The following is a 25,733-nucleotide window of genomic DNA, read 5'->3' on the forward strand; positions in this document are numbered from 1 at the left end:
CTGCACAAACTCCTGAATTTCACACAAAAAATGGGTTTCTCAACCAGCACTGCCACTCTCCATGCTGTGGCACCTGGAAACTCCAGTCCTACCCCCTGCCATGGACAGGGACACCTTCCACTATCCCAGGGTGCTCCAACCTTGGACACTGCCAGGGATGGAGCACTCTTGGCTAGACAAAGTATTTTATGGCTTATATTATAAATGAAAAACATCACTAAGATCACACCTAAACAAAATCATGCTGGCAGATTTAAAGGCTGTCTCAAACCACCACATTCCTAAACCAAAACCAAACCAGAACTTCCCAAAGAAGGACACTTTTAACCCTGGAAAAGCATTTCCCATGCTATGGAGTGCATGCAGGTACAGGCCATAGTCTTAGCTGTGAAATTCCAGAATTCATATTTCAGACAGTCTGCACTGACATTATCCTAATCGCCACCATTAGCAGCAATACCCAGCAGCAATATCCCAAATTATTGTTATTTTTTGTTGTTGTTTTCACTCTACAGTAGCTCCTTTGATGGGAAGATGCTCAAAGCAGCACCTGCAACTGCAGCCCCTGAGCCATTTCCCAATGCTGAATGCCACAGGTTGGAAACAAACCCATGAGTTTATCCATCCCATTTTACAGACAGGGAAAAGGGAAGGCAGCAATTTGCCCAGGGCACAAAGAACTCCAGTGACAGAGCCCAGAGCAGAGCCCAGCTCTCCCAGCACCAGGACTTTCTAGGAACCTGAGTTGTGTATTTTGGACTGGGTGGTGCCAGCACCTCCGAGGCCAACTGCAAATTCACAAGAGGAATTTCCATCCTTCAGACAATAATTAATTGCTTCCTTTCCAAGCACTGTATTAGGACTATTAATTATTTGGATTATTAATATAAAATGGGTCAGCACACTATGCTCCAACTGGAAGCACTTTGGGACTGCCAAGAGCTGAGAAATCCCACTGGACCCCAGGATTCTCCTGCTCCCCACCACTGAGTGCAATGCTCACATTTGTATTTCTAAATCCCATGCCAAGCAGGGAATATACTCAAGTCTCTTTTTTGAAGTCAGTTTTATTTATACATAGAGTTGGGAGTTGTAAAACACATCCTGTGTCAAAGTCTGCTTTGAGTCTTTGCTGTTAAAAAAGCTCCAGAGCAGGAGCTGGAAATGACATTGAATAGAAACTGGGTGATTTGATAAGACCACTCCTTTAGCTTCATGTTTAATTGTTTTTTGGCTTCATCTCTATTCTCTAATTTAATTTACGAAGAGACATGGAAAGACAAGAGGAGAACTGACCATAAACCCCAGCAACTACAGCAGGAACAGGAGGAAACTTCTGCCAGGCCAGCAGTGCCAAACTACCCACATGATTTTACAGCCACCTGAATTTTTGAGGCTTTTCATGGTATTACTTATATCTGATGATTTTTCTTCTCCTCCTCCAAACAAATGAGGGGTATTTTCAGGTCTTCTCAGTGACAAGAGCTGTTCATGCTATTGTCCTGTACAGCCCTGGGCTCAGAGCAGGAGCTGAGCTGCACTGTGGGATCTTTGTGAAAATACACCCTGAGGAGAACCAGACCCTCAAAAACTGCCATGTGACACCTACCACAACACAGCTGAGAGGTGAACCTGAAGAAATAATACCCAATGACAAAGTAAAATGCATTTAAAGATTTTGAAGGGAAAACCAGAAAGAGGCAGGGAAATAATCAATATTTTTCTTCTGAGATAAAACAAAAGTTGTTCACTTACTTGGGTGGTTGCCCTGCCCAAGTTCCAGCAAGACAACTTTGTTCAGAATTAGTCAAAACTCAGGATCTCTGCTGTCCCACATTTACACCAGAGTGTGAAAGCATCCCAGAGGGCAGTGGAATGAGAGCTGAGCTGCCCACAGCTCCTCCCAATGACTAAATAAACTCTTTGTAATCAAGGCAAGCATCCTGCTGGTCCTTAGGTGCTGGATTTAATTTTACTTGATGCCTTTAGTTTCTAGCCAGGTATTAACTCCCCTCTGAAGGTGCACAGGAGTTTCCAGCACATCCCTGTAAATCAGCAGCCCTTCAGAAGGTTTTAAAAAAATCAGCTGCCTTGGTCAAACATTGCATTTCTGGATTACAGGAGTGCCTGAGGGGAGGAAGAGAGAAAAGGGACTTCTGAGGCTGCATGGAAAGCCCAGACAGCAAACAGATTATTTTGTTCTTTGAGGGATGTGACTATGAGACAGGGCTTATCAACAGAATTCCCAGTTCTCCTGTGAAATATCTTGATAAGTCTTGAAGTACAATCTTGCCATAAGCAGCTTTTCCTCTGGCAGCTGGAGTGAGCAGCAGTGATTGAGCAGTCAGGTAATCCTGCCCTGAGCTCCTGGGACAGGGCTGGCTGCACACACGGCCTGCAGAGCATCCCTCACACACCTGTGATACTCCAAAAAGGGGAACTGATCTCCTCTTTGGGGTTTTTTGGTGTTGTTTGAATGCTTAGAGGGCAAAAAGGAACATTGTATTCACGTGGGTTAGAGAACAAGAGACCTTGAGAGAAATGTCTCTGTAGGTTGGGGTTTTTTTGCCCATTTTAGGCTGTCACTTAAAAAATCATGGAATGGTTTGGGACGGAAGGGACCTTAAAACTCATCCAGTTCCAGGGGCAGGGACACCTTCCATCATCCCAGGCTGCTCCAAACCCCAATGTCCAACCTGGCCTTGGGCACCAGGGCTCCAGGGGCAGCCCCAGCTGCTCTGGCAATTCCATCCCAGCCCCTCCTCATCCTCACAGCCAAGAATTCCTTCCCAATATCCCATCCATCCCTGCCCCCTGGCAGTGGGAGCCATTCCCTGTGTCCTGTCCCTCCATCCCTTGTCCCCAGTCCCTCTCCTGAGGAAGAGGTTTTACAGCAACTTCTGTGAGCCAGAGAGAAGTATGATCCACGTTTACCACTGAAAGAATTTCCTACCAAGGTCACTGACATAGAAACCAAGAAAGAAAGAAGATAAATAAGAGAAACCTGCAACTCTCTTCCAACGAGCTCTTGTCTTTCCTGACCAATGAGTAAAGTGTAAATTTATGAGTTTTGTAAGAATGTGTAAAAAAGCATGCATGGTACAATAAAAGTAGTTTGAAGCCTTCTGAAAATGGAGTGTGTTGCTTTGTATTGTCTCCATCTCAATCACAACACTCTCCAACTCTCCTGGAGCCCCCTCAGGTGCTGGAAAAACTCTGGGTCTCCCTGGATTTTCCCTTCTCCAACTGAACACCCCCAGCCCTCCCAGCTGTTTCCAGCTCCAAGATCTGGGAATGCCAACCACCCTCAAACCCCAGGGAGCTTCACGGACAGTCCCTGGCTGAGGATTCCCCACTCACCCATCCCAGGGAGCTTCAGGGACAGTCCCTGGCTGGATATTCCCCACCCCAGGGAGTATCAGTGACAATCCCTGGCTGGATATTCCCCACCCCAGGGAGTGTCAGTGACAATCCCTGGCTGAGGATTCCCCACCCCATGGAGTATCAGTGACAATCCCTGGCTAGAAATCTCCACCCCATGGAGTATCAGTGACAATCCCTGGCTGGATATTCCCCACCCCAGGGAGTATCAGTGACAGTCCCTGGCTGGATATTCCCCACCCCAGGGTGCTTCAGGGACAATCCCTGGCTGGATATTCCCCACCCCAGGGAGTGTCAGTGACAATCCCTGGCTGGATATTCCCCACCCCAGGGTGCTTCAGGGACAATCCCTGGCTGGATATTCCCCACCCCAGGGAGGATCAGTGACAATCCCTGGCTGGATATTCCCCACCCCCGGGATTTCTAGGGCCAGTCCCCGGCTGGGATCGCACTCACCCGTCGGAGCCGGGCCGGGAGGGAGTGCTGTCCGAGGAGAGGGAGGACACGGAGGCCACGGAGAGGGGCCGGGAGGAGGAGGGCATGGTGAAGGAGCGCACCATGGAGCGCGGCCGGCTGCCCCGCCGCTCCTCCAGCCCCGACAGCTGCGCAGGAAACGACACAGGTTACTGCCTCATCCAAAACATCCACTGCAAAAAGCAGGCAACCCAACAAAGGGGAGAAATGATGTGTCTGACTCGATGGATATCCGAAGGCTAATTAATTGCTTTATCATACTATATTGTATTACACTATATTACGTTACATCTAAACTGAATCTGTCAGTTCATCTCAAAAACCCAACTCAAGTCAACCCAAGTTCCCAGAATCTCGTGACTGTCAGCCCACAGTCCCCACACACACACCTGGATTCAACTGGTCAGTGAATCAAAACACTCACACCAGAATCCAATCACCAATTCCCTTCATGCATTCCACTTGTGAACATCAAGAGGAGCAGCAATTGAGACAAGAATTGTTTTTTCTTTCTCTGAGGTTCAGAGGATGTGAATCCTAGAAATAGCCTTGGGAAGTTGTGCCTCTGCTTCTTTTCTCTTGGCTACAAATATCCACACGCCAAAGGGAACAGGGGAAGGTTCAGTGGATTTCCTTCCAGGTAGAGTTTGGTAGCATTAATAAATTAATAACAACCAATATCTCATGTTACCGACAAAGAAATAGGTTCTAAAGGAAATTCACCCAAAGGACAAAAAATAAAAAATAAAAAATTTGTAGATTTAGGCAGATGTATAATTTTAAGTATATTCCAAGAATTCCTTTGTTCCAATAGTATTTCCATGCTTTTTTACATTTTGCCCTTAAAAAAATGATCTTTTTACATATAATTTTTTAATCCATCTCTGCCATCGTTGTGGCTGCCTGTCAATACATTTCAATGAAATGGACTTCATTAAAAAAAACCAAAAACCCAAAGTAAAAATCCACAAAGAGAAACTTTATGTCAAAAATATCAAGAGAGCCAATTTACAGAGTGCCACCAGGTTAAGAAGAAAATATATTAAAGTTTTGGTTTTGTTTCAGACAATTTCAGAGTTGTGAATATTTCTCCAAGCTTTGTTAGTCATTAATAACTGATATATGCATAAAATAATTGAACTCTTGCAGTCAACAAATAAGAATCTCATGCTGTTTAATTACAGGTATATTTTCCACCCTGTCAACTACTGGTAAATTGGCCTTGTACAAGGAAGACAGAAGAGATAAAACTCCATCAATCCTGAAAATTCTTACTGGTGGGTAGAGTGAAATTAGAGAGATAACACCACTTTCCAGTCATCTCCTTGATGATGTAAATGGATATTACTGAAGTGACTGACATGCAGGTATCATTAATGTTAATTACTTCTCTTCTCTCTGGGAATAAATTACTGTTTGAACTTTTCCCTGAATATATAAATTCATAAGATGGGATTTGAAGGACCACAAACAGAACATCAGTGAAAGGATACCACAAAGGCTGGAATGTTCCCTGTAAGATGTGTCCCCATTAAAAAAAGATGTCATTGCTACAGACATTATCCCAGGATTATTTAGGGTAGAAAAGTCTGAGATGGAATCCAAGCTGTGCCCAGTGCTCACCTTGTCCTCAGCTCAGAGCACAAGTCCAAATCCACTGATTGCATGGACACCCACAGGGATGGGCACTGCAAACCTCTCTGGGCAGTTCCTGAGCCCCCTTTCCATGAGGAAATTGTTCCCAAAATCCACCCTGAGCTGCCCTGGCCCAGCCTGAGGCCGTTCCCTCTGCTCCTGTCCCTGTTCCCCCCGGCTGTGCCCTCCTGGCAGGAGCTGTGCAGAGCCACGAGGGCCCCTGAGCCTCCTTTGCTCCAGGCAAAACAGGATCTCACAATCGCACCCAATCCATGTATTTTTGACTGAATTATCAATTCTATCCTGAATTAAAAAGCTGTTTGCTTTGTTTGTTCTGACCTTCACACTCAACACTGAAAAGCGGAACAAACCTCTACTGGAAACACCATGAAATTCTTGGCTTTCCCTTAAGGATGAAGCAGCAACTGGAAATAAGTTGCTGGAATGAGAAAAGCATGAATTTCAGTCCTTCTAAATCCATGAAGTAGGAGGTGTGTCTTTCTTGCCTGCCTACATTCAGTGAAGGTACAACCACATGCTACCATAAAGCAGCACAGCTCTCCCTTCCCTAAAGGAATTCCACCTAGGGAAAGGTGACATTCAGCTCTGGAAGAATCCTGCTAAGTGCCCATTTTTAAACTCATTTTTGTAACCCAAATCCTTCAGAACTGAAGGATTATCTTGACTTTCAAAGAACAGACTCAGGCAGTTTAGGAATTGCTCCCATGCTCGGAAATGAAAGCACTAAGGCTCCCTCAACATCTCTCATCTGCTCAGCATTCCATAATTTGATGATGACTGGGAACAAGCAGGAACTCTGCATCTACACTGCTCTGTTAAATCAATGGAATCATCACACAGGAATAGAGAGCTGCTGTAATTCAAGGGAATTCCTGACACTGGGGAAAGGAGAAATGGAGAAAGGGAACTCACGATGGCGCGGACGCCGTACTGCTTCTCCACCTTGTCCTTCAGCTGCCTGAAACACGCCTCCATCCTCTCATGGAACGGCCTCAGGGCCTCTGTCACCTTCTCCCCGTGGATCCGGATGCCTTCAGCCAGGAATGGGATCTGGAAAGCAGAATTTGGCTGCTCCACCCTGCCCAGCCCCTCCTGAGCCCAGGGACAGGGCGAGGCTCCCGCAGCAGGGAAAGAGCTCGTGCAGTGATAACGATATTAGCAATAAGAGCAATAGTAATAGTAATTATAACAATCATAACAATAATAATAACAACAATAATAATAAAAATGACAAAAATTATTATTATGATCACAGTGACCATCATCATTCCTTGCATATGATGCATGACAGGATGTAAACCCAGGATTTCCCTTTTTTTCTGTTAAACAAAGTCCCTTACATTTAATTCAGCCCTAATTCAGCCCAGAAATCCCATGCTGGATTCATCCCACAGCTCAAACCCTCCTGTGATATTCCATTCTCAAGCCCCCACAGATTCTGTACTTTAAAACACCAAGCTGATGAATGATGGGTCTCACAACAGGTTATTAATATCAAATCCTTTCCCAGTTCCATGAGGATAAAACCCTGAAGACAAAAATAGTTTATGTTTTCTTTAATAAATGCTCTTTCTAAAGCTGCAAATGAGCTCCATCCTTGGACAGATATATATTGCAGAGCAATATTTATTAATAAAACATACACTTTTAGATGCTATATAGTTCTCCTTAGCAAAAGTATTTTATTTTCTCTGGGAAGAAAACAGAAGAGGGAAAAATTAAATTAATTCTCTTTTGTAACTGAAAATAATCATTTATCTTCAAGGCTTCTGTCACAAAATATCCATGCCAGCACAGGATTATATAATTAGTTCCTAGTGTGGAGGTGTAGCTGACCTTTGGAAATGTTTTAAGAGAGACATTTTCATTCCCACAGCTACCCAGACACACCATTAGAGTTTTGTACCTCCAGCTCAGGAAAAATATTTCCTCTTCCAGGTCCGTTTCAGCCCACACAGTGCTCTGATTCTAACTCAGATATTCTCTGCAGCAATCAAGCTAAGAGGCTTCTTCTTAATAATTCATAATTAAATCATAATACTGATTAAAAACAGATTTTTCTAATAAGACTGAGCAGCAATCAGAAGGAGCAGCTTTATTAGTAGGGAGAATAATAAATACACAGATGAATTACAGATGAACAAACTCGAGAAATCTTATCAAGATGATTTGGCACTATGTAAATGGACAGAGGTGCTTCTAAAAGACTACAAAGAGAAGAATAATGACTTTTTTTTAAATGTAGTGGCTTCTATGTATAAGCATATGGATTTGCACTTGACAAAAATTAAGCATGAAACCAGAAAGTTTTCCCTGCTCTCAATAAGTCAATGAATTTCTAAATTTACATAATTACCAGGCCACACTGTGACCCTCCTGTTTTGGAGGGATAAGTGGTCACTTGGCTCATTTATTTTAAAGAACTGTTGACATTGGAAATGGATTTTTTTTTTTTTAAACTGGAGTTATTGAATTGAAGCATGTGAGACCATTTTATGTGTAGAAAATGCACTGAAGAATCTGTCCTGGGGATCAGCCACCTCCAGGTCGGAAAATCAAGAACAGGAAGCAAATGACATTATTTGTAGGGAAAAAATGTGGGGGCAGGGAGAAGGAGAAGAACAAGAACAAGGAGAACAACAACAACAAGAACATCAACAAGAACAAGAACATGAATAAGAAGAACAAGAACAAGGCCAAGGAGGAGGGGAAGAAAAAGTAAGAGAAGAAGGAAGGAGAAGAAGAAGGAGGAGAAGGAGGAGAAGTTTGTTAATCTTTTACAGAAGCTGAAATTCATGATTGTCCCATGGCTTTGCCACAGAAGAATGTGAGGCTGCCGAGTCAGGATATTTGGCCTCCCTGTCCTGCACTTAACCCTTTAACATTTATCAAGTTCAGGTAGAACCTTCCAACTGTGTTACCATTTCTGTTTCACCTTCTTCCAAACTCTTCCTGTGTCTCCTTTCCAGACACAGGGAAATGTGCTGATGATGCCTGACATGGAATTTGACACCTGTCAGAGGCAGAATTTTGCCACATTCAGCATATTCCCAATTAATTTGGCCTTGAAGAAAGGGCATTTTCTTATTTCATAACTCTGTTCTTGGCTGATTTTAAAATTTTATAAAGTTCCACTGCAACTTGAAATTATTCCCTGATTTGTTTCCCCTTTTTGATTTTTTTTTTTTTTAATCTTGATCGGCTTGGCTGAAAAGACTGAAAAAAATGACATTGATTTGAATTATTAAACTAATCTTTGAAAATAATCTTTCAGAGCAAGGGGATCATAAAATATGAGCATAAGACCTGAGTTTGGTATGCAGCAGTTCTTTCATCTCTGTAGAAGGAGCACAAGGTTTTGATTTGCTGCGGTATTTTTCTGTTTTGCTGTGCTGTAAATACTTTAGCTAAATTCAGAGTGACTAATGTCATCAATCATTCATTTCTCTGCCTTAATTTCAATCAATCATTTCATTATCTTCATGTTAAAATGAAAGACCAGCTTGAAATGGTGCAGTTGCATGGGAACATTTTTTGCCTAAGTTGGAAAAGCACCAAGAAGGACAAAAGTGGACATTGCTTTGCTAATGGAATTTATCTGAATTAATAAGAGACAGAAACAAAATGTACACTTGAAGTTCACAGGAATTATATGAATTATGAATTCCACGGCACAGTGGAGAAAGAGGTAAGGAGATGAAAAAAATTGAATTTAACTGGTCAGCTGGTAATACAATTGTCAGGCTCCTATTTCATATACCCAGTTGATTTATGCAGCAGGGAGAAAATTCCATGAGATTACAGAACTCCAAGCCCCACGTTATTGAAAAATGAAATCTCCTTTTTGCTTTCCATCCCTGTCAGCCCAGGATGAATGCAGGCCCCTCAAAGGCTTCCATACACATCCCTCTCCCAATATATGGGAGCTGACTCCCACCTGGCTGGAAACTGAAGTAATTTGAGAGGAATTTTAAATTTTAGGATCCCTTAAATGTGTATGAAACATCCAAGGCAATTTAAAAACACTGAAAGGGCTTTTAGTGACTCCTAATTTTCAGATATAAAAATAAATGTTAATCCCTTTTCTCTATTCTCTTGGTTCCTGTTGTTCTTGAAGTACAAAACTGATGGGAAATCATGTGTTTAAAAGCTCTGAATAATTACAATACAATGTGATCAGCTGCTGTACCTATTTTCAAATTGTAATATTATTTTATACACAAGTGTCACCAGAGTGAGCCTTTGCTGAGGGAAAGTGTGTTTGGAATTCATTTGAAGTTTCACTCTCAGAGGCAAAGACAGACCTGACACCAAGTCAGTCTGCTGGGACCGAATTATTTTCCTCTATAGAACTTAAAGCTTATAAAATCTAATCTTTTCTAAAAGCTCACAAGAAAGTAAATTTAAAAATGCCTTTTTTTTTTTTTTTTGTCAGACTGAAAGAGTTTTTTACTCACTGATAGTTTTAAGGCCTTCAGAGAATATTCTATTTTTGAATTCTGTAGCTTTGGCTCTACTACCTCTAAGACTGAAATCTACCGAAATGTAAATTATTCCCTTTATTATAAAGACAGAACTGAATATGAAAAACAATGATTCACTCTCTTTTTCTGTGGGAAAAAAAACGCAAAACTATTTCCAATCAACCTGCTATTTTTTAAGTTATCATAAAATTATACTGAGACCACAGAAAAATGTCCAATATGTGACTATGGAACAAAACTGAAATTGTCTCTTGTTTGTCCTGAAAAAAATATTTTCTCATCTGATACAGATGGGAGATTGTCACTTACTGTGTTTACAAAAAAAAAAAAAACAAAACAAGAAAAAAGAAAACACCTTGATCATATTTGTTCTCTGCAAGTTTATCAAAATGAACAATTATGTCAGATTTGAAAAGATGAACTTGAACTCAAGCTCCAAGACAGATTTAAATGGCAAGGAAATGTATTCAAGGTGAGGATAATGTCTGAATTTCCTCCAAAGTGACACCAAGCTGTCTTTCCACAGCAGCTGCCTCTGCCAAACCTGACTTCAAGTTTTTTACCTGCCAAGCAATCAGATCCTTCAGCTTCTCAATCTTGTCATGATCTTCTGGATGCTCGTGCATGTATTTTTCAGTAAAAAAAGCCTAATTGAGAGAGAGAGAGGATTGAGCCATTATTCAGAAAATGAAACATCCACTACCAGAGGAATGAGCTACAACAAAGATAAATTGATCAACTTAAAAATTCTGTGAAGTAACAGCTACAAACACAAAGTGAAAATTGTAAAATCACAGAATCACAGTGATTTGGGTTGGAAAGGACTTTAAATCCCACCCGGTGCCATCCCCTGGGACACCTCCCACTGTCCCAGGTGCTCCCATGCCCAGTGTCCAGCCTGGCCTTGGGCACTGCCAGGGATCCAGGGGCAGCCACAGCTGCTCTGGGAATTCCATCCCAGCCAGGAATTCCCAATTCCCAATCTCCCATCCATCCCTGCCCTCTGGCAGTGGGAGTCATTCCCTGTGTCCTGTCCCTCCATCCTTGTCCCCAGTCCCCCTCCAGCTCTCCTGGAGCCCCTTCAGGCTTTGGGAGGCCACACTGAGGTCACCCCAGAGCTTCTCCTCTCCAGGTGAGCAATCCCAGCTCTCCCAGCCCTTCCTCCCAGTAGGGCAGGGAATCCTGGTGGAATCCAGGAAATCCTGGGGGAATCTAGGGAATCCTGGGGGAATCCTGGTGGAATTCAGGGGATCCTGGTGGGATTCAGGGACTCCTGGTGGAATCCAGGGGATCCTGGTGGAATTCACGGAATCCTGGCGGAATTTTGGAGATCCTGGTGGAATCCAGGGGATTCCTGATAAAATTCAGGGGAACATGGTGGAATCCAGGGAATTCCGGTGGAATTCAGGGGATCCTGGTGGAATCCAGGGGATTCTTGGTGGAATTCAGGGAATCCTGGTGGAATCCAAGGGATTCCTGGTGAAATTCAGGGAATCCTGGTGAAAATCATGGATTCTTGGTGGAATCCAGGGAATCCTGGTGGAATTCAGGGGAATCCTGGTGGAATCCAGGGGATTCCTGGTGGAATCCAGGGGAACATGGTGGAAATCAGGGAATCCTGGTGGAATTCAGGGGATCCTGGTGGAATTCAGGGGAATCCTGGAGGAATCCAGGGATTCCTGGTGGAATCCAGGGAACCCTGGCGTTACCTTCTCGTAGTTGGCGAAGCCCCCCATGACAGCAGGGTCCACGATGCCGTTGAGCAGCATGGACAGGGGGTTGATGGGCAGGTTGGGGTCGTTGAGGTGCTGCTGCACCATGTTATTGATCTTGTCATTGGTCAGCTGCATGGTTTCTATGGCGTTTTCCAGCGGGCTGATCTCCACCTGAAACCCAAACAAAAGGAGATTTCAAACCAGGGCAGAGTTTTTAACCTGCCCAGCAAAACCCCATGGGCAGAAACATTCAAGAACTTTCAGAACTGAGGTTATTGGGAGATTTTTGACCAATAATGACCAGGAAGGGTGACTGAGGTATTTGGTATCTCTGTGCTGCAGTAACTGATATGATGATGGCTATCAGGGGAGGAAGTTAACTGCATTTTGCTGCTGCAGGAGGGATTACATCCCAGCACAGCATCCAGAAAGGCTCTGGCAGCAATCACGTGAGGTTTTTTGGAGGATTAAGGAGAACATCAGAGATTAAGGGTTGGTGAGTTTTAGCAGCACAAAGAAGATCCAGCTTAACGTAACAGTAAGAAAGAAATGATAACTTTAACGTGGATTTCCTGATGGAAAATGTAATCCTAAGCCGCTCAAAAATCAGGAAGATATTTTTGCAGTGATTACTTTGGTGTGTTTCCAAGGACATCGAGTTGAATATTTTGATGAGATGACATCTAAACTATCTGCTGTGCTTTTTCCCAAGAGGTTACATTTTCTTCATCTGACCATCGAGAACTGAAGGGAGAAATTTTCTTTCTACCTGGACTTTATTGAAGAGTCACCTCAGATGCCTTCATGAGGTGAATTAGCTCTTATGCTGTCTAAAACTTGCTTTATTTTAATGGACTGACCTCCAGGTACTTTTTATGCCCAGCTACCGTGTCTTTCAAAAAGTTCATGTTGAAAAAACCAGAATTAAAATATTTTAAATATTAGTGAATGGGCTGAAAATCAGTAACTTGCAGTGACCCAGAGTGTACAGTCCCCACTGGAAGCCACAGCCTGCTTGTATTAAAAAAATTATGTGGAAGGCAGAGGAAAGGAAGGTTAATTGAGGCCTGTGAGGAAAATGCAAGTGTATATTTGATTACAGCCTCATTTACATAAATGCTACATAAACAAAGCAGCACTTCTACCTGGCTATCAGTTGCTTACCCTGTTTCTGAGAACCACTTATAATCAAATCTCTTTAGTTGTTACTCTTACACCTGCCAGCTGATTACATCAAGGATGTTTTAATTAGCATTTTGAGCAGCCTGCGTGCTGAATGGTTCTGGAGGCAGGGAAGGAGCCTGGTGGTTCTGCTGGAATGGGAGCAGGCCAGGCTCGGACAGAGCCCAGCCTGCCAGGGGCAATCTGGACTGGGGAGTGAAGCCACATCCAGCATCCCATTGGGCAAAACTGCTGGGAACATCACAGGCTAAATTTAGCATTCTGTCACTTGTATTAATGGCCTTATAACTGTGCAATAATGTGTTGATGAACCATTGCTTTTAAAGCTCTTGAGCATCTCCAGAAATTAGCACTCATTGAGCCGACAGCTTTTTAACTTTTCTGTAGCAGCAATCATGGCTTTCTTTCTCATTCTCCTTTCTTTTACTACTCTTGTAACACTCCCTCTAATTTTTTAAAAGCAGATGGAGAATTGCAGTTGCCATCTCACTGCTACAAACTGGGCTTTGGAACCTGGTGAAAGCTATTTATGATAAGTGTAAATTCTGAGCCTTGCTCCCAGGGCCACTCTGGGCACTCCTCACTCTATCCAGGGAAAACAGGAATTACATTCTCCTGAGACATTTGTACAGAATTCCAAGATAAAAACAAAAAGAGATTAGCATTTCTGCTGTTTAAATTCAAGTGTGATTCAAAATCTGATTTCTAATTCTCTGGCTGCTCCCTCTCCCCTACAACTTCTTGTGCCCAGCTAAAGCAAATCAGATACAGAATAAGGAATGCTGGCCCCAAATTCCTTGCAGATAATGAACAGATTGCAAAGGTTTAGATAAAAGTACTCAGAAAGAATTGGAAAAGCCAGCAGATTTAAAGCAACTCTGCATGCTCCTATGGGTTATGTAACATAATACACTGCATTTATGAAATTACTCCATTCTCTCAGCACTGATTTGATGTAATCTCACCTCTCCCTTTAACGATATTCCGGTTCCATCAATAAAATATGAAACATGCAGAGCTGCTGGAGTACCCTGGTGCTTAGCAAGGGATCAATAATATCTGTATCCATAATCACAATTTAGCATTACAGGGATGTAAACCCTGTGATCCTCCTTGCAGCATTTTAGCTGACAGAGATCTTGAGGAAAGTCAATACCCATTTTGTGGGAACTGTGCCAGAGGAGGTCAGAAGTTATCTGCAGCAGTCTTCCCACACGTTATTAAGTTCCATTCTGCTGTCATTTCTCAGCTCTGCAGCTCACACAATCCTTGCTCCCAAAGGGCTGAGGGGATTTGTGCCCATTTGGGTGCCAGGCAGAGCAGGAGGGATGCACACCAAGTGCCTGTCAGGCTCTGCTCTCTGCTCATCAGGACTGGCATCAGATCTGCCAGATCAAACAGCACTTCTTGCCATCACGAAGATAAATACAATCTTCTCCATCAGGGTTATATTGAAACTACGAAATTCATTAAAAATTCAGTGTGTTTTATTCAGCTGCCTGTTACTGTCACACATCACATTCATATTCTGTTACTATAGATACCATAGTAATTTTCTGCATTACTTCTGTTCATCCAAATACAACTGTCCAACATAACCTCAATGGAGCAATGAAAAAGGTTTTAATTAATCATATGCAAATTGTTCTTTTCCTTTAAAAATAAGCCTCACAAGAGAGATTTCAAAAACGCAGTAACAATGTTTTTATTGCTACTTAAAAATTACAGCTGCATAAGAATAATTTAATCTTAAAGGCGTTTAATGGATATGTCTTATCTAAACAGTCTAAATGGTTGAACAGAGAAATGAGTAATTTGGAGTTACTCTGTGAGGTTGCTGAGGGTATATTTAGCTAAATATGGAGAAGAAACAAAAACAACCTTTAACCACGAGTGGCAGCCATACAATGCCTTTGATTATTGGGGTATTTTGAATTAATGACAATCAAAATATCCAGCTCCTCTCTGATAAAGTTCAGGCTAGATTGTCTGGGATGGAGCATGGTTTCCCTGCACCACCTCAGGTTTCTCTTCATTCTAGGCACCTGCTGAGAGACACAAATGCTTTCTGAAAAGGCTGAAGGCCTTGGAGAGCTGGCTGCATTGCCTGAGTCACCCTCAGCAGGTTCCCTCAGGATGTGCCAGGTCCAACCCCATGGATTCCTGGTTCACAGATCTAAGCACAGCCACTGAGACACACAAATGCTCCCTGGCTGTATAAAACCCCCATTTTCTACACAATCTCAACACAGCCAAGCTGATCTTACCATGAAAACTGATTTGACCTCAAACCACCTGAGGATCCCCGGTAATTTGTAGGCTGTCACGTAGATGGTTCTCTCAATCCACATGTTCTGCAAAGGGGACACAAGTGTCACGTTATCCATGGGCAGCTGGGACCCCGAGCAAAGCCCTGAAACATCAGCAGCAGGACAAGGACCAAGGTATGGCAGATGTCACAGAGCCAGGGGGAAATTCCAAATGGAGAATGGAGCAGCATGATTTAAATCTGGTATGTGACTTAGCAGGGAACAACTGCTTCCTTTCTGAAGGAGAATACCAAGGAAAGATCCCCTGGTTTTACTGGATGTTTTTGGGTGGGAAAGGACCTTAAAATCCATCCAGTTCCAGGAGCAGGGACACCTTCCAATATCCCAGGCTGTTCCAAGCCCCATCCAACCTGGCCTTGGGCACTTCCACGGATCTGCACAGCTGCTCAGGGCACCCTGTGCCAGGGCCTCCTCACAGCACTCATTTATTGACCATCAGATGAAACAAATTATTTAAAAAAAAAAAGCCAGGAAAAGCAAAAGGTATTAGTGACAAAAGATTTTCAGATGCCTGACTGGAATCTTCACAGCAAGACGAGTTTCAGGTGTAACTATTTAAAATCCCTTCTCAGAAGAGCTATTTTTACAAAATAAATACAGCTTTGCCCATTTTTTTTCCTATTGGTATAAATGAGAACATGATAAATTGGCTTAATTAACTTTCTATGAAAAATAATCCCTTTAAACCTAGAATTTATTTCTCAACAAGCAAAAGATAATGAATGGCTCAGATGCTCAAAATAGAGGGGGATAAACAAGCAAACCAAAAGTGGTTTATTTTCTTCATAATTTCTTACTGCAAATTCGTTGTCTGGGTTTTTCTCTCCTTTTCGAACAGGACGTGAATACTCAAAGCGTTGGACTTCATTCACCCTGTAGAAACTGAAAAGAGGGAAAAGAATCATGGAATCACTGAATGGATTGGGTTGGAAATGACCTCGGAGATCATGCAGTTCCAAGCCCCAATGCACCATGAAAATCAAATGCTGTCTGTTTAGGTATGGATTCTAAATTCTAATATTAGAGGAAGTTAATGAACAAATATGGGATCACTATTTTCCAGTGGGTTGGACTGTGTGCCAATAGTAAAAATCATCAATAAATGCCCTCACAATGCCCATGCCCCTTGACTGTGCACAGATTCCTATTACAACAAATGTGCTATAAAGGGGACAGAGAAACAACAAAACCCAACCCAAACTCACCTCACTATTTGCTCTGACACCGGCCTGTGAAATTTCGAGGGTAAATCCAGTTTGGGCTTTACAGTGAAGCACTGAATATCTGAATTTCAGGGGTTAAGAAGTGAAAAGGGAATTTCAGTCACACAGAGCAATCAGCTCAACAGAAACACACACAAAAAAGGACAAAACAACAAAATTGGTGCATTACACCCATCAGGGTGGAAGTGCAACTTGTTGGCCATAAATCCTTGACTTGAGCTGCTGGATGCACTGGATGCACTGGGTGTAGTGGGTGTACAGCCCAAGGATACACTGGCCAGAGGAGGTTTTGATGTCATCACCGGGGGGTGACGTTGTCTTCATCTTCTCGGCGTTGGGGAACTGCGTCAGCAGCCGCGCCTCAAAGTCCTCGCGGCGCTCGTACTCCTTGCCCCGGTAAATGAACACTTTGTTCTGCAAACACATGATGGCTCAGGTTTAACTTTTCTATGTTTCACATTCTGTGCTGCTTTAGTGTGTGGGTTTGGGCTCACATCAGGGATGCTGAGCTCTGTGCACAGAGCAGGGACACAAAACAATTCCTGCTCCAGCTGGGCACCAAGGACAAATGACCCAAATCTCAGCCCAGGAGCACAAACACCGTGGGCTGGAGAGAGAAAAACAAGCAGGGTGGGACTGCAGGGGCTAAAGCTGGAATGGGACAATGAACTGCAAGGGGCAAATGGAGCAGAACTGATCCCAGGGACAGAGCCCGTGCCCGGCCGTGCATTTTGGGGCCATTTTGGTTCATCTTGGGTGCAGCCCTGGCTGGGCTCTGGTGCTGCCCAAGGTGCATCCATGGAGGAGATGCTTTGAATCAATCCCTGCTTTATTCTGGAGCTCTGCCCAGCCTCTGCTCTAGGGCAGCCTGAACAAGGCATCACAGGGGCACCCCCAGAGCTAAAACCAGTGCTCCCAGTACAGAACTGGGACCTCAGAAGTGCTAACCAACGCTGTTAGCACTTCTCAGTACGAGAGGAATTTCTCACTCCTCACACTGTGTCGTAATCAATACTTTATCAATATCTTTTTCTCATCTCTAATTCCATCCTGGGATCATTAAGCCCATGTTTCCTTCAGGTATTTTTTAAAGCCACACTAAAATCACCTCAAAACATGATATCAAGGATCTGTAACATTGGTGGCCATTGAAAACATATTGAGAGAAATTATTACCAAATCCAAGATGTCTCCTCCACCTTCCACAGCTAATGATGGAATGGATGTCAATAAATAAACCGGATTAGGCTTTTTATACATAAACATTTATTCAAAGGCACTCAGGTGAGCAAAAAAGAGTAGCAGAGAAAAAGAGAAACATAATGCAGATTTAAGGAGGAATATCCAAAAAAAGACTCACATTAATGGGTTGGATTTTTGCCATAATAAACTTTAAACTTTTTATAACTTTAAAATTAAGTTTGTTGTATTTGTAAGCATTGGTTTCCTCTTTGCCAGTAACGAAAATGAAGAGATATTTTATACAGTCCACTTACATGCTGAGTTCATTAAATTCTAAAGGAAAATGTAAAAGACAACTTGCATATTTTTAACTGATCAAACATATTAAAGCAAGTTTGGATAAAATTTGCATCTGAATATGCTTAACCTCATTACTCATCTGAAAATGAATACTTGGCGAAGAAATTATGCAGCACTTATTAAAAAAGGGTGTTTTGACTGGGAGTAGGAACCTGGAGTTGTTCACATTTGCCCAGTTGGGTTCAGTTCTGCAATGCTGCCTTTTGAAAAGCTCAGTAGGGGAAAGAAAGGTAATAATAGATGGCTCTGTATAACTGTAATTTATGTATATACATTTGTAATTCACAGGGAATGCTGGAATAGAGGGAGAAGTGAGGATTTTCTCCAGCAGCAGGGCACTCAACAGCCTGGCTTTCAGAGGGCAAATTGGGAAGGAATTAATTCCTGTGAGGGTGGTGAGCCCTGGCACAGGGTGCCCAGGGAAGTTAACAAAATAATAATGGGTTATTTCTGTGTCAGCAACTGCCAAGTGCCAGAGAATCATAATACAGATGCAATTCACACAGGTTATAGCCCCACTTTTCTTTAACCACTAATTCAACCCATAAAAATCCTAATATTAGTGAAAAAACCCCTTAAAATGTCACTAAAGCTATGATCCTGGCATCAACCGAGTGACACATGTCTTAAATTGGCACATGACACACACAAATCAATGATAAAAATTGCCATTAAAGGTGTCACACACACCTTTGATAGTCAACTTCATTTTAGTGACAACGCTGGAAAGGACACTCACCAGAAAACATGGTCATACAAAAGGTTTCTCTACCATGCTCATATATATATATTATATATATATAAATATATATCAACCTGCCAGGCAAAAATGTCACCATTTCAGATGGTTATGACCCCGAGTGATGGACTGGGTCATTTATCTTCATTTCTAGTGATACCCTGAAGAAATAGCAAGTACTGAATATGTTTGAGGAGAAAGTTTTTCTACTAAAATTCAACTATTCCATCATAGAAACCAGAAAGGAAAAAACAGTGTTTGTTTTGTACACCTAAAAAAACCTGTCAATGTCAGGCAGCTTTCTCCAAGCCAAGGGAAATTTCTAGAGCAAGGAAATTCTCTGGAAACAGGTGACACTTACCCTTATGAATGTTGGGAATCCCTGGCCATAGTATCCAACAGCAAAATAATCTGGTTTTGGTCGTATCACCTTCACAATGTTTTCATAGAACTGGGCTTGTTTCCTCTGCAAAATAAACAGGAGGGATTTGAGTGACCTGAGTTTTTAGGATATTCCTTACACTTAAGATCTTCTATGCATCTCTAAATTAAAGATGTTTCATTCCCCTGTTTTTCCTCACCTTTATATCAGATTCATGGCAATATTTGGAAATACCAGACTCTGTAGCCATGATTTTTCTACTCACCATAGTGAATCTGACTGTTCCCTAAGGAATATCTCAATTTTGATGAATTTCACCTTATCATGGTGAACCTCACTGCTCCATATCCAATATCTCAATTTTGATGGACCTCATATTGGTGAACTTTATTGTTCCATATCCAATATCTCAATTCTGATGAACTTCATCATTGTGAACCTCATTGTTCCATATCCAATATCTCAATTTTGAGGGCCCTCATCTTGATGAACATCACTGCTCCATATCCAATATCTCAATTTTGATCAACCTCATCATTGTGAACCTCATTGTTCCATATCCAATATCCCAATTTTGAGGGCCCTCATCTTGATGAAGGTCCCTGATCTATATCTCAATTTTGATGAACTCTAATATCTCAACTGATGAACTTCATCACTGTGAACCTTACTGTTCCATATCCAATATCTCAATTTTGATGGACCTCATCTTGGTGAACCTCACTGATTCCCATCCACTATTTCACTGGCAGTGAAGGTCAGGAATTTGCAAGGCAATCTAAAATTCCAGTTGTGACACTTCCTTTGCCAAAACACTGGAAGGATGAAGCCACTCACAGTTCATCCCAATGGTGCTGACTTGTCAGTTTTGGGCCCTTGCACCTCATTACATTTTTCTACTACTTCTCTTCCATATTTACAACCATGAATTTGCATATGGAAAGCAGGCAGTTGAGAATTGCAGGAAAATGTAAATGTTGGAATAAACACACGTGTGTCAGACGCCATCTGCTTTCGACGCCGACTTCTTCTTTATCTCTAATGATGAAATAATAGCAAATGAGCAGCTTTAGAAGATCTGTTCATTAACTTATTTTTAGTCTATTATTTCTGCAAAGAGAATGACTTTTGATCTGGGGGGAGGTTTAGTGCTGCTCCCACACGACAGATAACTGTAAATGGCACCAAGACTACAAAGACCCAGATCTGCTGAATATTTCTCAGCTCGTCTGGAGCAAAACTAACTATTATTTGTGAATTGTCTTAGAGGCTAATATTTAATATTGCTTGAAGAAAAGAGACAAGAGGGAGAATAAAAAGAACAAAAAACTTCTAAATTTTATTGTGGGAGAAAACAAAGAGCTGCTCAGCAGCAGCAATAAGAAAAGCTGATGGGGTATGTGAGACCTGACTCATATGGGAGAGTGAATTTTGATCTCTGTCTTGTGAGGGAAATGCACACCAGGACTAATTCTGTGACATCTCACCTCCAGGCTGATAAGCAGATAAACTTAATTGTCTGATGTGAGGACTGGAAATTCTGGGTCTCCTTTCTTAGAAGAGGGAGAAACTCCATGGAAATATCCAAGGTCAGGTTGGACAGGGCTTGGAGCAACCTGGGGCAGTGGAAGGTGTCCCTGCCCATGGCAAAGTGGGTGGAACTGGATGAGCTTTAAGGTCCTCCCAACCCAAATCATTCAATCCCTCTGTGATCATTTGGTACAATGAATAAAGTGCAAATCCCAATTTCTCCTTCAAAATGGATCCAGTAGGATAATTAAAGAGTGGCTGCCTCTGTGACAAACCCATTCACGTTCCCATGTACAAGCAAAAAGGAGATGGAAAATTAAACTGAGGGACTTGGGAGAGTAGCCACCCCTGGTGAATAATCACCTCTGACAACCATTTCTAGCTCAGGAACAATCCTACCCAATTCCTGTTATGCTGAAATGAAGAATATTCTGTGCCCACCCCACCAGGAGCAGTGAGCTGGGGCTGTGTGGAGCTGAGTTCAACACCACAGGAATGCCCAGCTCAGACACACTGGGATAGAGAAAACAGATAAATAATTCAAAGAAATTGAGGAAAATGTACTCTGAGCGCAAAAGCAAAAGGCATCAAAAACTTTAGAGTCAAGAATTTTCAGAAACAAACTGGAATCACATCCCAACTCCTGTGGAAATGGCTGGGACCTGAGGAGGGACAGTGACAGCTGCCATTTATCTCTTTGGAAGAGAACAGGAGGGAAAAAATGGTGCAGGAATAATGAATGGGTAACGTCAGGGCAAAAATAACTGACTGGAGACATGAATGCTTGGGGATTATTCATACCTAAAAAAAGAAATGTGAATATAGAAAGACACTTGAGAGAGAATGGGGATTTTTTTTCATGTCCCCATTTATATTTAAATTCAAAATTTCCTTTTATACCCCAAATAAATCAGCTTAACATTACTGAAATGCTTTTCTTTCAGCTAAAAAAAATAAATTCAATGTTTTTCAGACAATCCACTGGTAGCCAGTTAATTGACATTGGTCCAACAAAACCATGATGGGTATTTGATTCTGAATTTTACTGTCATTGATATAGTATTTTTTATATAATTTTAAAAGCTTAGAAATTCAACTCTGAAATAAATTATTGCAGTGTCTATGTCATTAAAAAAACCTACCAGCAGTTCACTGAGTTGTTCATAATCAAACATTTCATTTTCATACTGTTCTGCAAGTTCTTTACCCAAGGCAATGGCCTCTTCCCACATCTGTTGGAAAAAAAAATCACAAAACAACAAAAAGAAGCTGAATTACATACCTTGGTTAAACATCAACATTAGAATCAAATAAATCTGGATAAAGCAACCAAATGAATTGTGTCACATGCCTGAAAACACTGAGCATCTGACGTGCAAAGAGCTGTGCTGGGGTTATAAATGTCTCTATTCATGGAATTGTTGAGGCTGGAAAAGCCCTCCAAGTTCACCGAGTCCAGCAATTCCCAGCACTGCCAAGGCCACCACTGCCCCGTGTCCCCAAGTGCCACATCCACATGGATTTTAAATCCCTCCAGGATGGGGACTCCAGCACTGCCCTGGGCAGCTGTGCCAGGCCTGCACAAACCTTTCCATGAGGAAATTGTCCCCAAAATCCACCCTGAGCTGCCCTGGCCCAGCCTGAGGCCGTTCCCTCTGCTCCTGTCCCTGTTCCCCCCGGCTGTGCCCTCCTGGCAGGAGCTGTGCAGAGCCACGAGGGCCCCTGAGCCTCCTTTGCTCCAGGTGAGCCCTGCCCAGCTCCTCAGGGATTCTGCAGCCCCTGCCCAGCTCCTCAGGGATTCTGCAGCCCCTGCCCAGCTCCTCAGGGATTCTGCAGCCCCTGCCCAGCTCCTCAGGGATTCTCCAGGCCCATCCCAGCTCCTCAGGGATTCTCCAGGCCCTTCCCAGCTCCCTCAGGGATTCTCCAGGCCCTGCCCAGCTCCTCAGGGATTCTGCAGCCCCTGCCCAGCTCCTCAGGGATTCTCCAGCCCCTGCCCAGCTCCTCAGCCCCTCCTGGGGCTCCATTCCCTTCCCTGGACACACTCCAGCCCCCCAATGACTTTTTTATCATTGAGGGGCCCAGAACTTGACACGGGATTGGAGATGCCTGAGCAGTGCCAGTACGGAGGGACAATCCCTGCCCTGGTCCTGCTCCACACCATTTTTGACACACCCCAGGTGCCATCAGCGCTCTTGGCCTGGTGGTACTCAAGGTGATCTGCTCCATGACCTTCCCTGGCACAGGATGCAAATTTACTGGATCCCAATCAAGTGAAATGATCAAAGAGCTTCAGAAATGAAATGATTCCTGCCAGCCCATCCAGTAATGTGTAAACACAGCCCGTCCACCAAGAAACCCAGGACCTAAGGCTTTGGAGCAAGGCTGGTGATTGATTATATTTCATAATCACCTCTCTCTCCCTCTAATATCTGTAATCTGTATTAGACAGGACAGGCAATTTGCAGATATTGCTTTGAACAAATACTCATTATATTTCCATTGGTTCTTCTTCTTCTTGTTCCTCAACCATGAAATTCAGCAGCCGTCTCAAGTGACCCAAAGAAATTTAACAATATCCTTCAGCTCCTCAGAAGGCAACAATCTTAATGAGGAGCAGCAAGAATGGTTTTAAATGTGCATTTTTCATTTGTTTTTTCCACTCCAAAGATAAAGAACCACTCCAACCCAAAAATATGCTTAAATTAGCACACCAGGCTACCTAAGATCAAACTTGATGATCTACCTCTGCTGCTGAAATCTGGTTGGCATTGCTGACCTCACTTTATTATAAAAATGAGTTTCAGAATAAGTTAGAAATGCAGATTTTATCTTTAGCCTTCATCTTAAATTTAAATGCTCTGGCCATACCACCTCATTCTCCTCTCAGCATGAGGCCACACATGGTCCTGGTGGAATCCTGAGGGGATGGAGAAGGGCTGAGGGGAAGGGCTGAACACACAATTCCCCATTTTCCCCCCAAAATATCCACTTTTGGGGACAGGGAGTTTGGGATGAAGCACCACAACTTCCAAGGATGGTGGGAGGTGGATGCTGGGGACAGAAGAGGAAATGTGACCTGGTGAAACCTTCACAATAACTCATCCCTGTATCCATCTCATAAAAATCCCTCAATCTCATTCTCTTCAAAGCACCTGAAAGTGCAAATAAGAGATATTTTACACCCTGAGCCACACAAATGAAATTCCACACTCAAAGCCCCAAAATCAGTGCCAGGTGAATTCTCTTTGTCTACTGATCTGCAAGGTGAAACTGCAATCCTTAGTACATGTGGAAAACTTGGAAAAAATAAGACTTTTAGAAAAATTCCTGGTTCTAGATGCTGATTTGAAAAATAAGAATAAAACATTAAGGATGAATGGTCAGCAAGTCTTCACATGGAACATGCCAATGTCACAAAAACCAAGTTGGGTCCCATTGGTTCACTGGCCATCCCTGCTCCTCTCTGGAAAAAAGGAGCCAATTTTCAAGGGGAGGGATGGACTGAAAGGTTATCCATCCTGGCAAAATGAGTGGGAATGGCTGGAAAGCAGCAGGAGCAGGGAGGGAGCTGCTGATGGTGCAGGAGGTGAGGAAATGCAGAGGGAAAAACATGGGAGAGCACACGGAGAAAGGAGAGAGATTCCTGCCCTCCAAGTAAAGACAAAATAAGGGCTGAAAACTGCACTGTGGGGCTGAGCAAGGTTAAAGGAGCTTCTGAGTCCTGCAAAAACCAGCTGGGATGATGTCTGGACAAAGTGGTGACCTAATTTAAGATAAAAAAGCCATGAATGCTCACAAGGAGCAGAATCTGGTTCATCATTAACCTTGCTTTGCAGCTCCTCGTGATGTTCGACCCCTCCTCTTGATTTTACTTATTTCTCCAACAAGGTTCAGAATGTTATTTATCTGGGGAAGAGGACTGGAATGAGCATGAGTTGCCTCATGTTTGTAAAGTGCCTTGAAGGTGAAAAACGCATCAGAAGGACTAATTACAATCACGGTAATGAGGGATCACGTCTGCAGGAAATTACAAGGCAGCCTGAACGCTCTGCAACGCAATTTTTGCAAATGGAAGGATCTGAATGTTTTTATCCATATTATGGATCTAATCTAGCATGATGATACAGGACATGTTTTTATTTTTAAACAAAAATTACCATGAATTTAAGAGTAAAGGCACAGTTGCAGAAGAAGGGGGACATTTTCACACACCAAGATGAGTTCATTTTGATTCAGAAGGGCAATACAGCACCAATTTATAGGAGCTGAACTAATATTCAGGTGTTTGTTAAGTCAGCAAGTGAAAGCTTTCAAAATCACTTAACCTTCCCTCATTTTGAGTGCCATTTTCTTCTGAACTTCAGCCATCCATAACTTGTGCATATTTTAATTTCAAAGACAATTGTGTGACTATCACTTCCCTTGTCGTGCTTCCTCTTTCTGTGCTCCAGATTTAACCAGCCCCTCTCCAAAATGAGACTGGAAATAAACTGAAACCTAAATCATTTTTGATTTGCATCAACACTGTAGACAAACTCCTTTGGTTCTTCCCACTGACTCCTGGATGAGCACAGATGTGTTCCCAAACCAGGTCTGGGAATGCAAAAGGTTTAGATGGGATATTGGGAAGAAATCCTTCCCTGTGGGGGTGGGGAGGCCCTGGCACAGCTGTGGCTGCCCCTGGATCCCTGGAAGTGTCCCAGGCCAGGCTGCAGGAACCTGGGAGAGCTGACAGATGTCCTTGTGACAGGGTAGAACCAGGTGACCTTTAAAGGTCCTTCCCAACCCAAACCATTCAGTGATTCTGAAAGCAGACACACTCTGCCTACACATCACTGCCTATAGGTACCACAGCACTGCCACTGATTAAATAACAACTTTAGCAGAATTAAATCTCCTTTGATTTTTTTTTCACCTTCCCACCTTTGTCTGTCAGCACCATAAACACGTCGGAGCAGAGGCTGCACCTCCTCTAGCCTGAACAAAGCCTTTAGATGTTACTGAATATTAATATTAATAATGGATTCTCTAAATGTTCCAGAGCCTGAAAAATGAATCCTCAAATTAAACGTGATCCAGATTTAGTTCATGTACA

At 42.8% G+C, this 25,733-nt stretch overlaps 1 protein-coding gene across 5 annotated transcripts in view; it reads right to left on the reverse strand.

Annotated features, from left to right (window-relative positions):
- Window positions 1-25,733, reverse strand: part of DOCK1 (dedicator of cytokinesis 1) — a 283,605-nt gene that overhangs the window by 31,511 nt on the left and 226,361 nt on the right. For all 5 annotated transcript variants that reach the window (XM_063163002.1, XM_063163003.1, XM_063163000.1 and 2 more), the window contains exons 39-48: window positions 21,781-21,870; window positions 19,088-19,192; window positions 16,718-16,859; window positions 16,428-16,506; window positions 16,020-16,104; window positions 15,160-15,246; window positions 11,705-11,881; window positions 10,559-10,642; window positions 6,424-6,561; window positions 3,838-3,983 (exon numbers count right to left, since the gene is read on the reverse strand). In XM_063163002.1, coding sequence (XP_063019072.1) covers window positions 3,838-3,983; window positions 6,424-6,561; window positions 10,559-10,642; window positions 11,705-11,881; window positions 15,160-15,246; window positions 16,020-16,104; window positions 16,428-16,506; window positions 16,718-16,859; window positions 19,088-19,192; window positions 21,781-21,870 — 1,133 coding nt within the window. The remainder of the gene's footprint in view (window positions 1-3,837; window positions 3,984-6,423; window positions 6,562-10,558; window positions 10,643-11,704; window positions 11,882-15,159; window positions 15,247-16,019; window positions 16,105-16,427; window positions 16,507-16,717; window positions 16,860-19,087; window positions 19,193-21,780; window positions 21,871-25,733) is intronic.

The sequence above is a fragment of the Melospiza melodia genome, chromosome 9, assembly GCF_035770615.1.
Source record: "Melospiza melodia melodia isolate bMelMel2 chromosome 9, bMelMel2.pri, whole genome shotgun sequence".
NCBI classification, from domain to species: Eukaryota; Metazoa; Chordata; class Aves; order Passeriformes; family Passerellidae; genus Melospiza; species Melospiza melodia.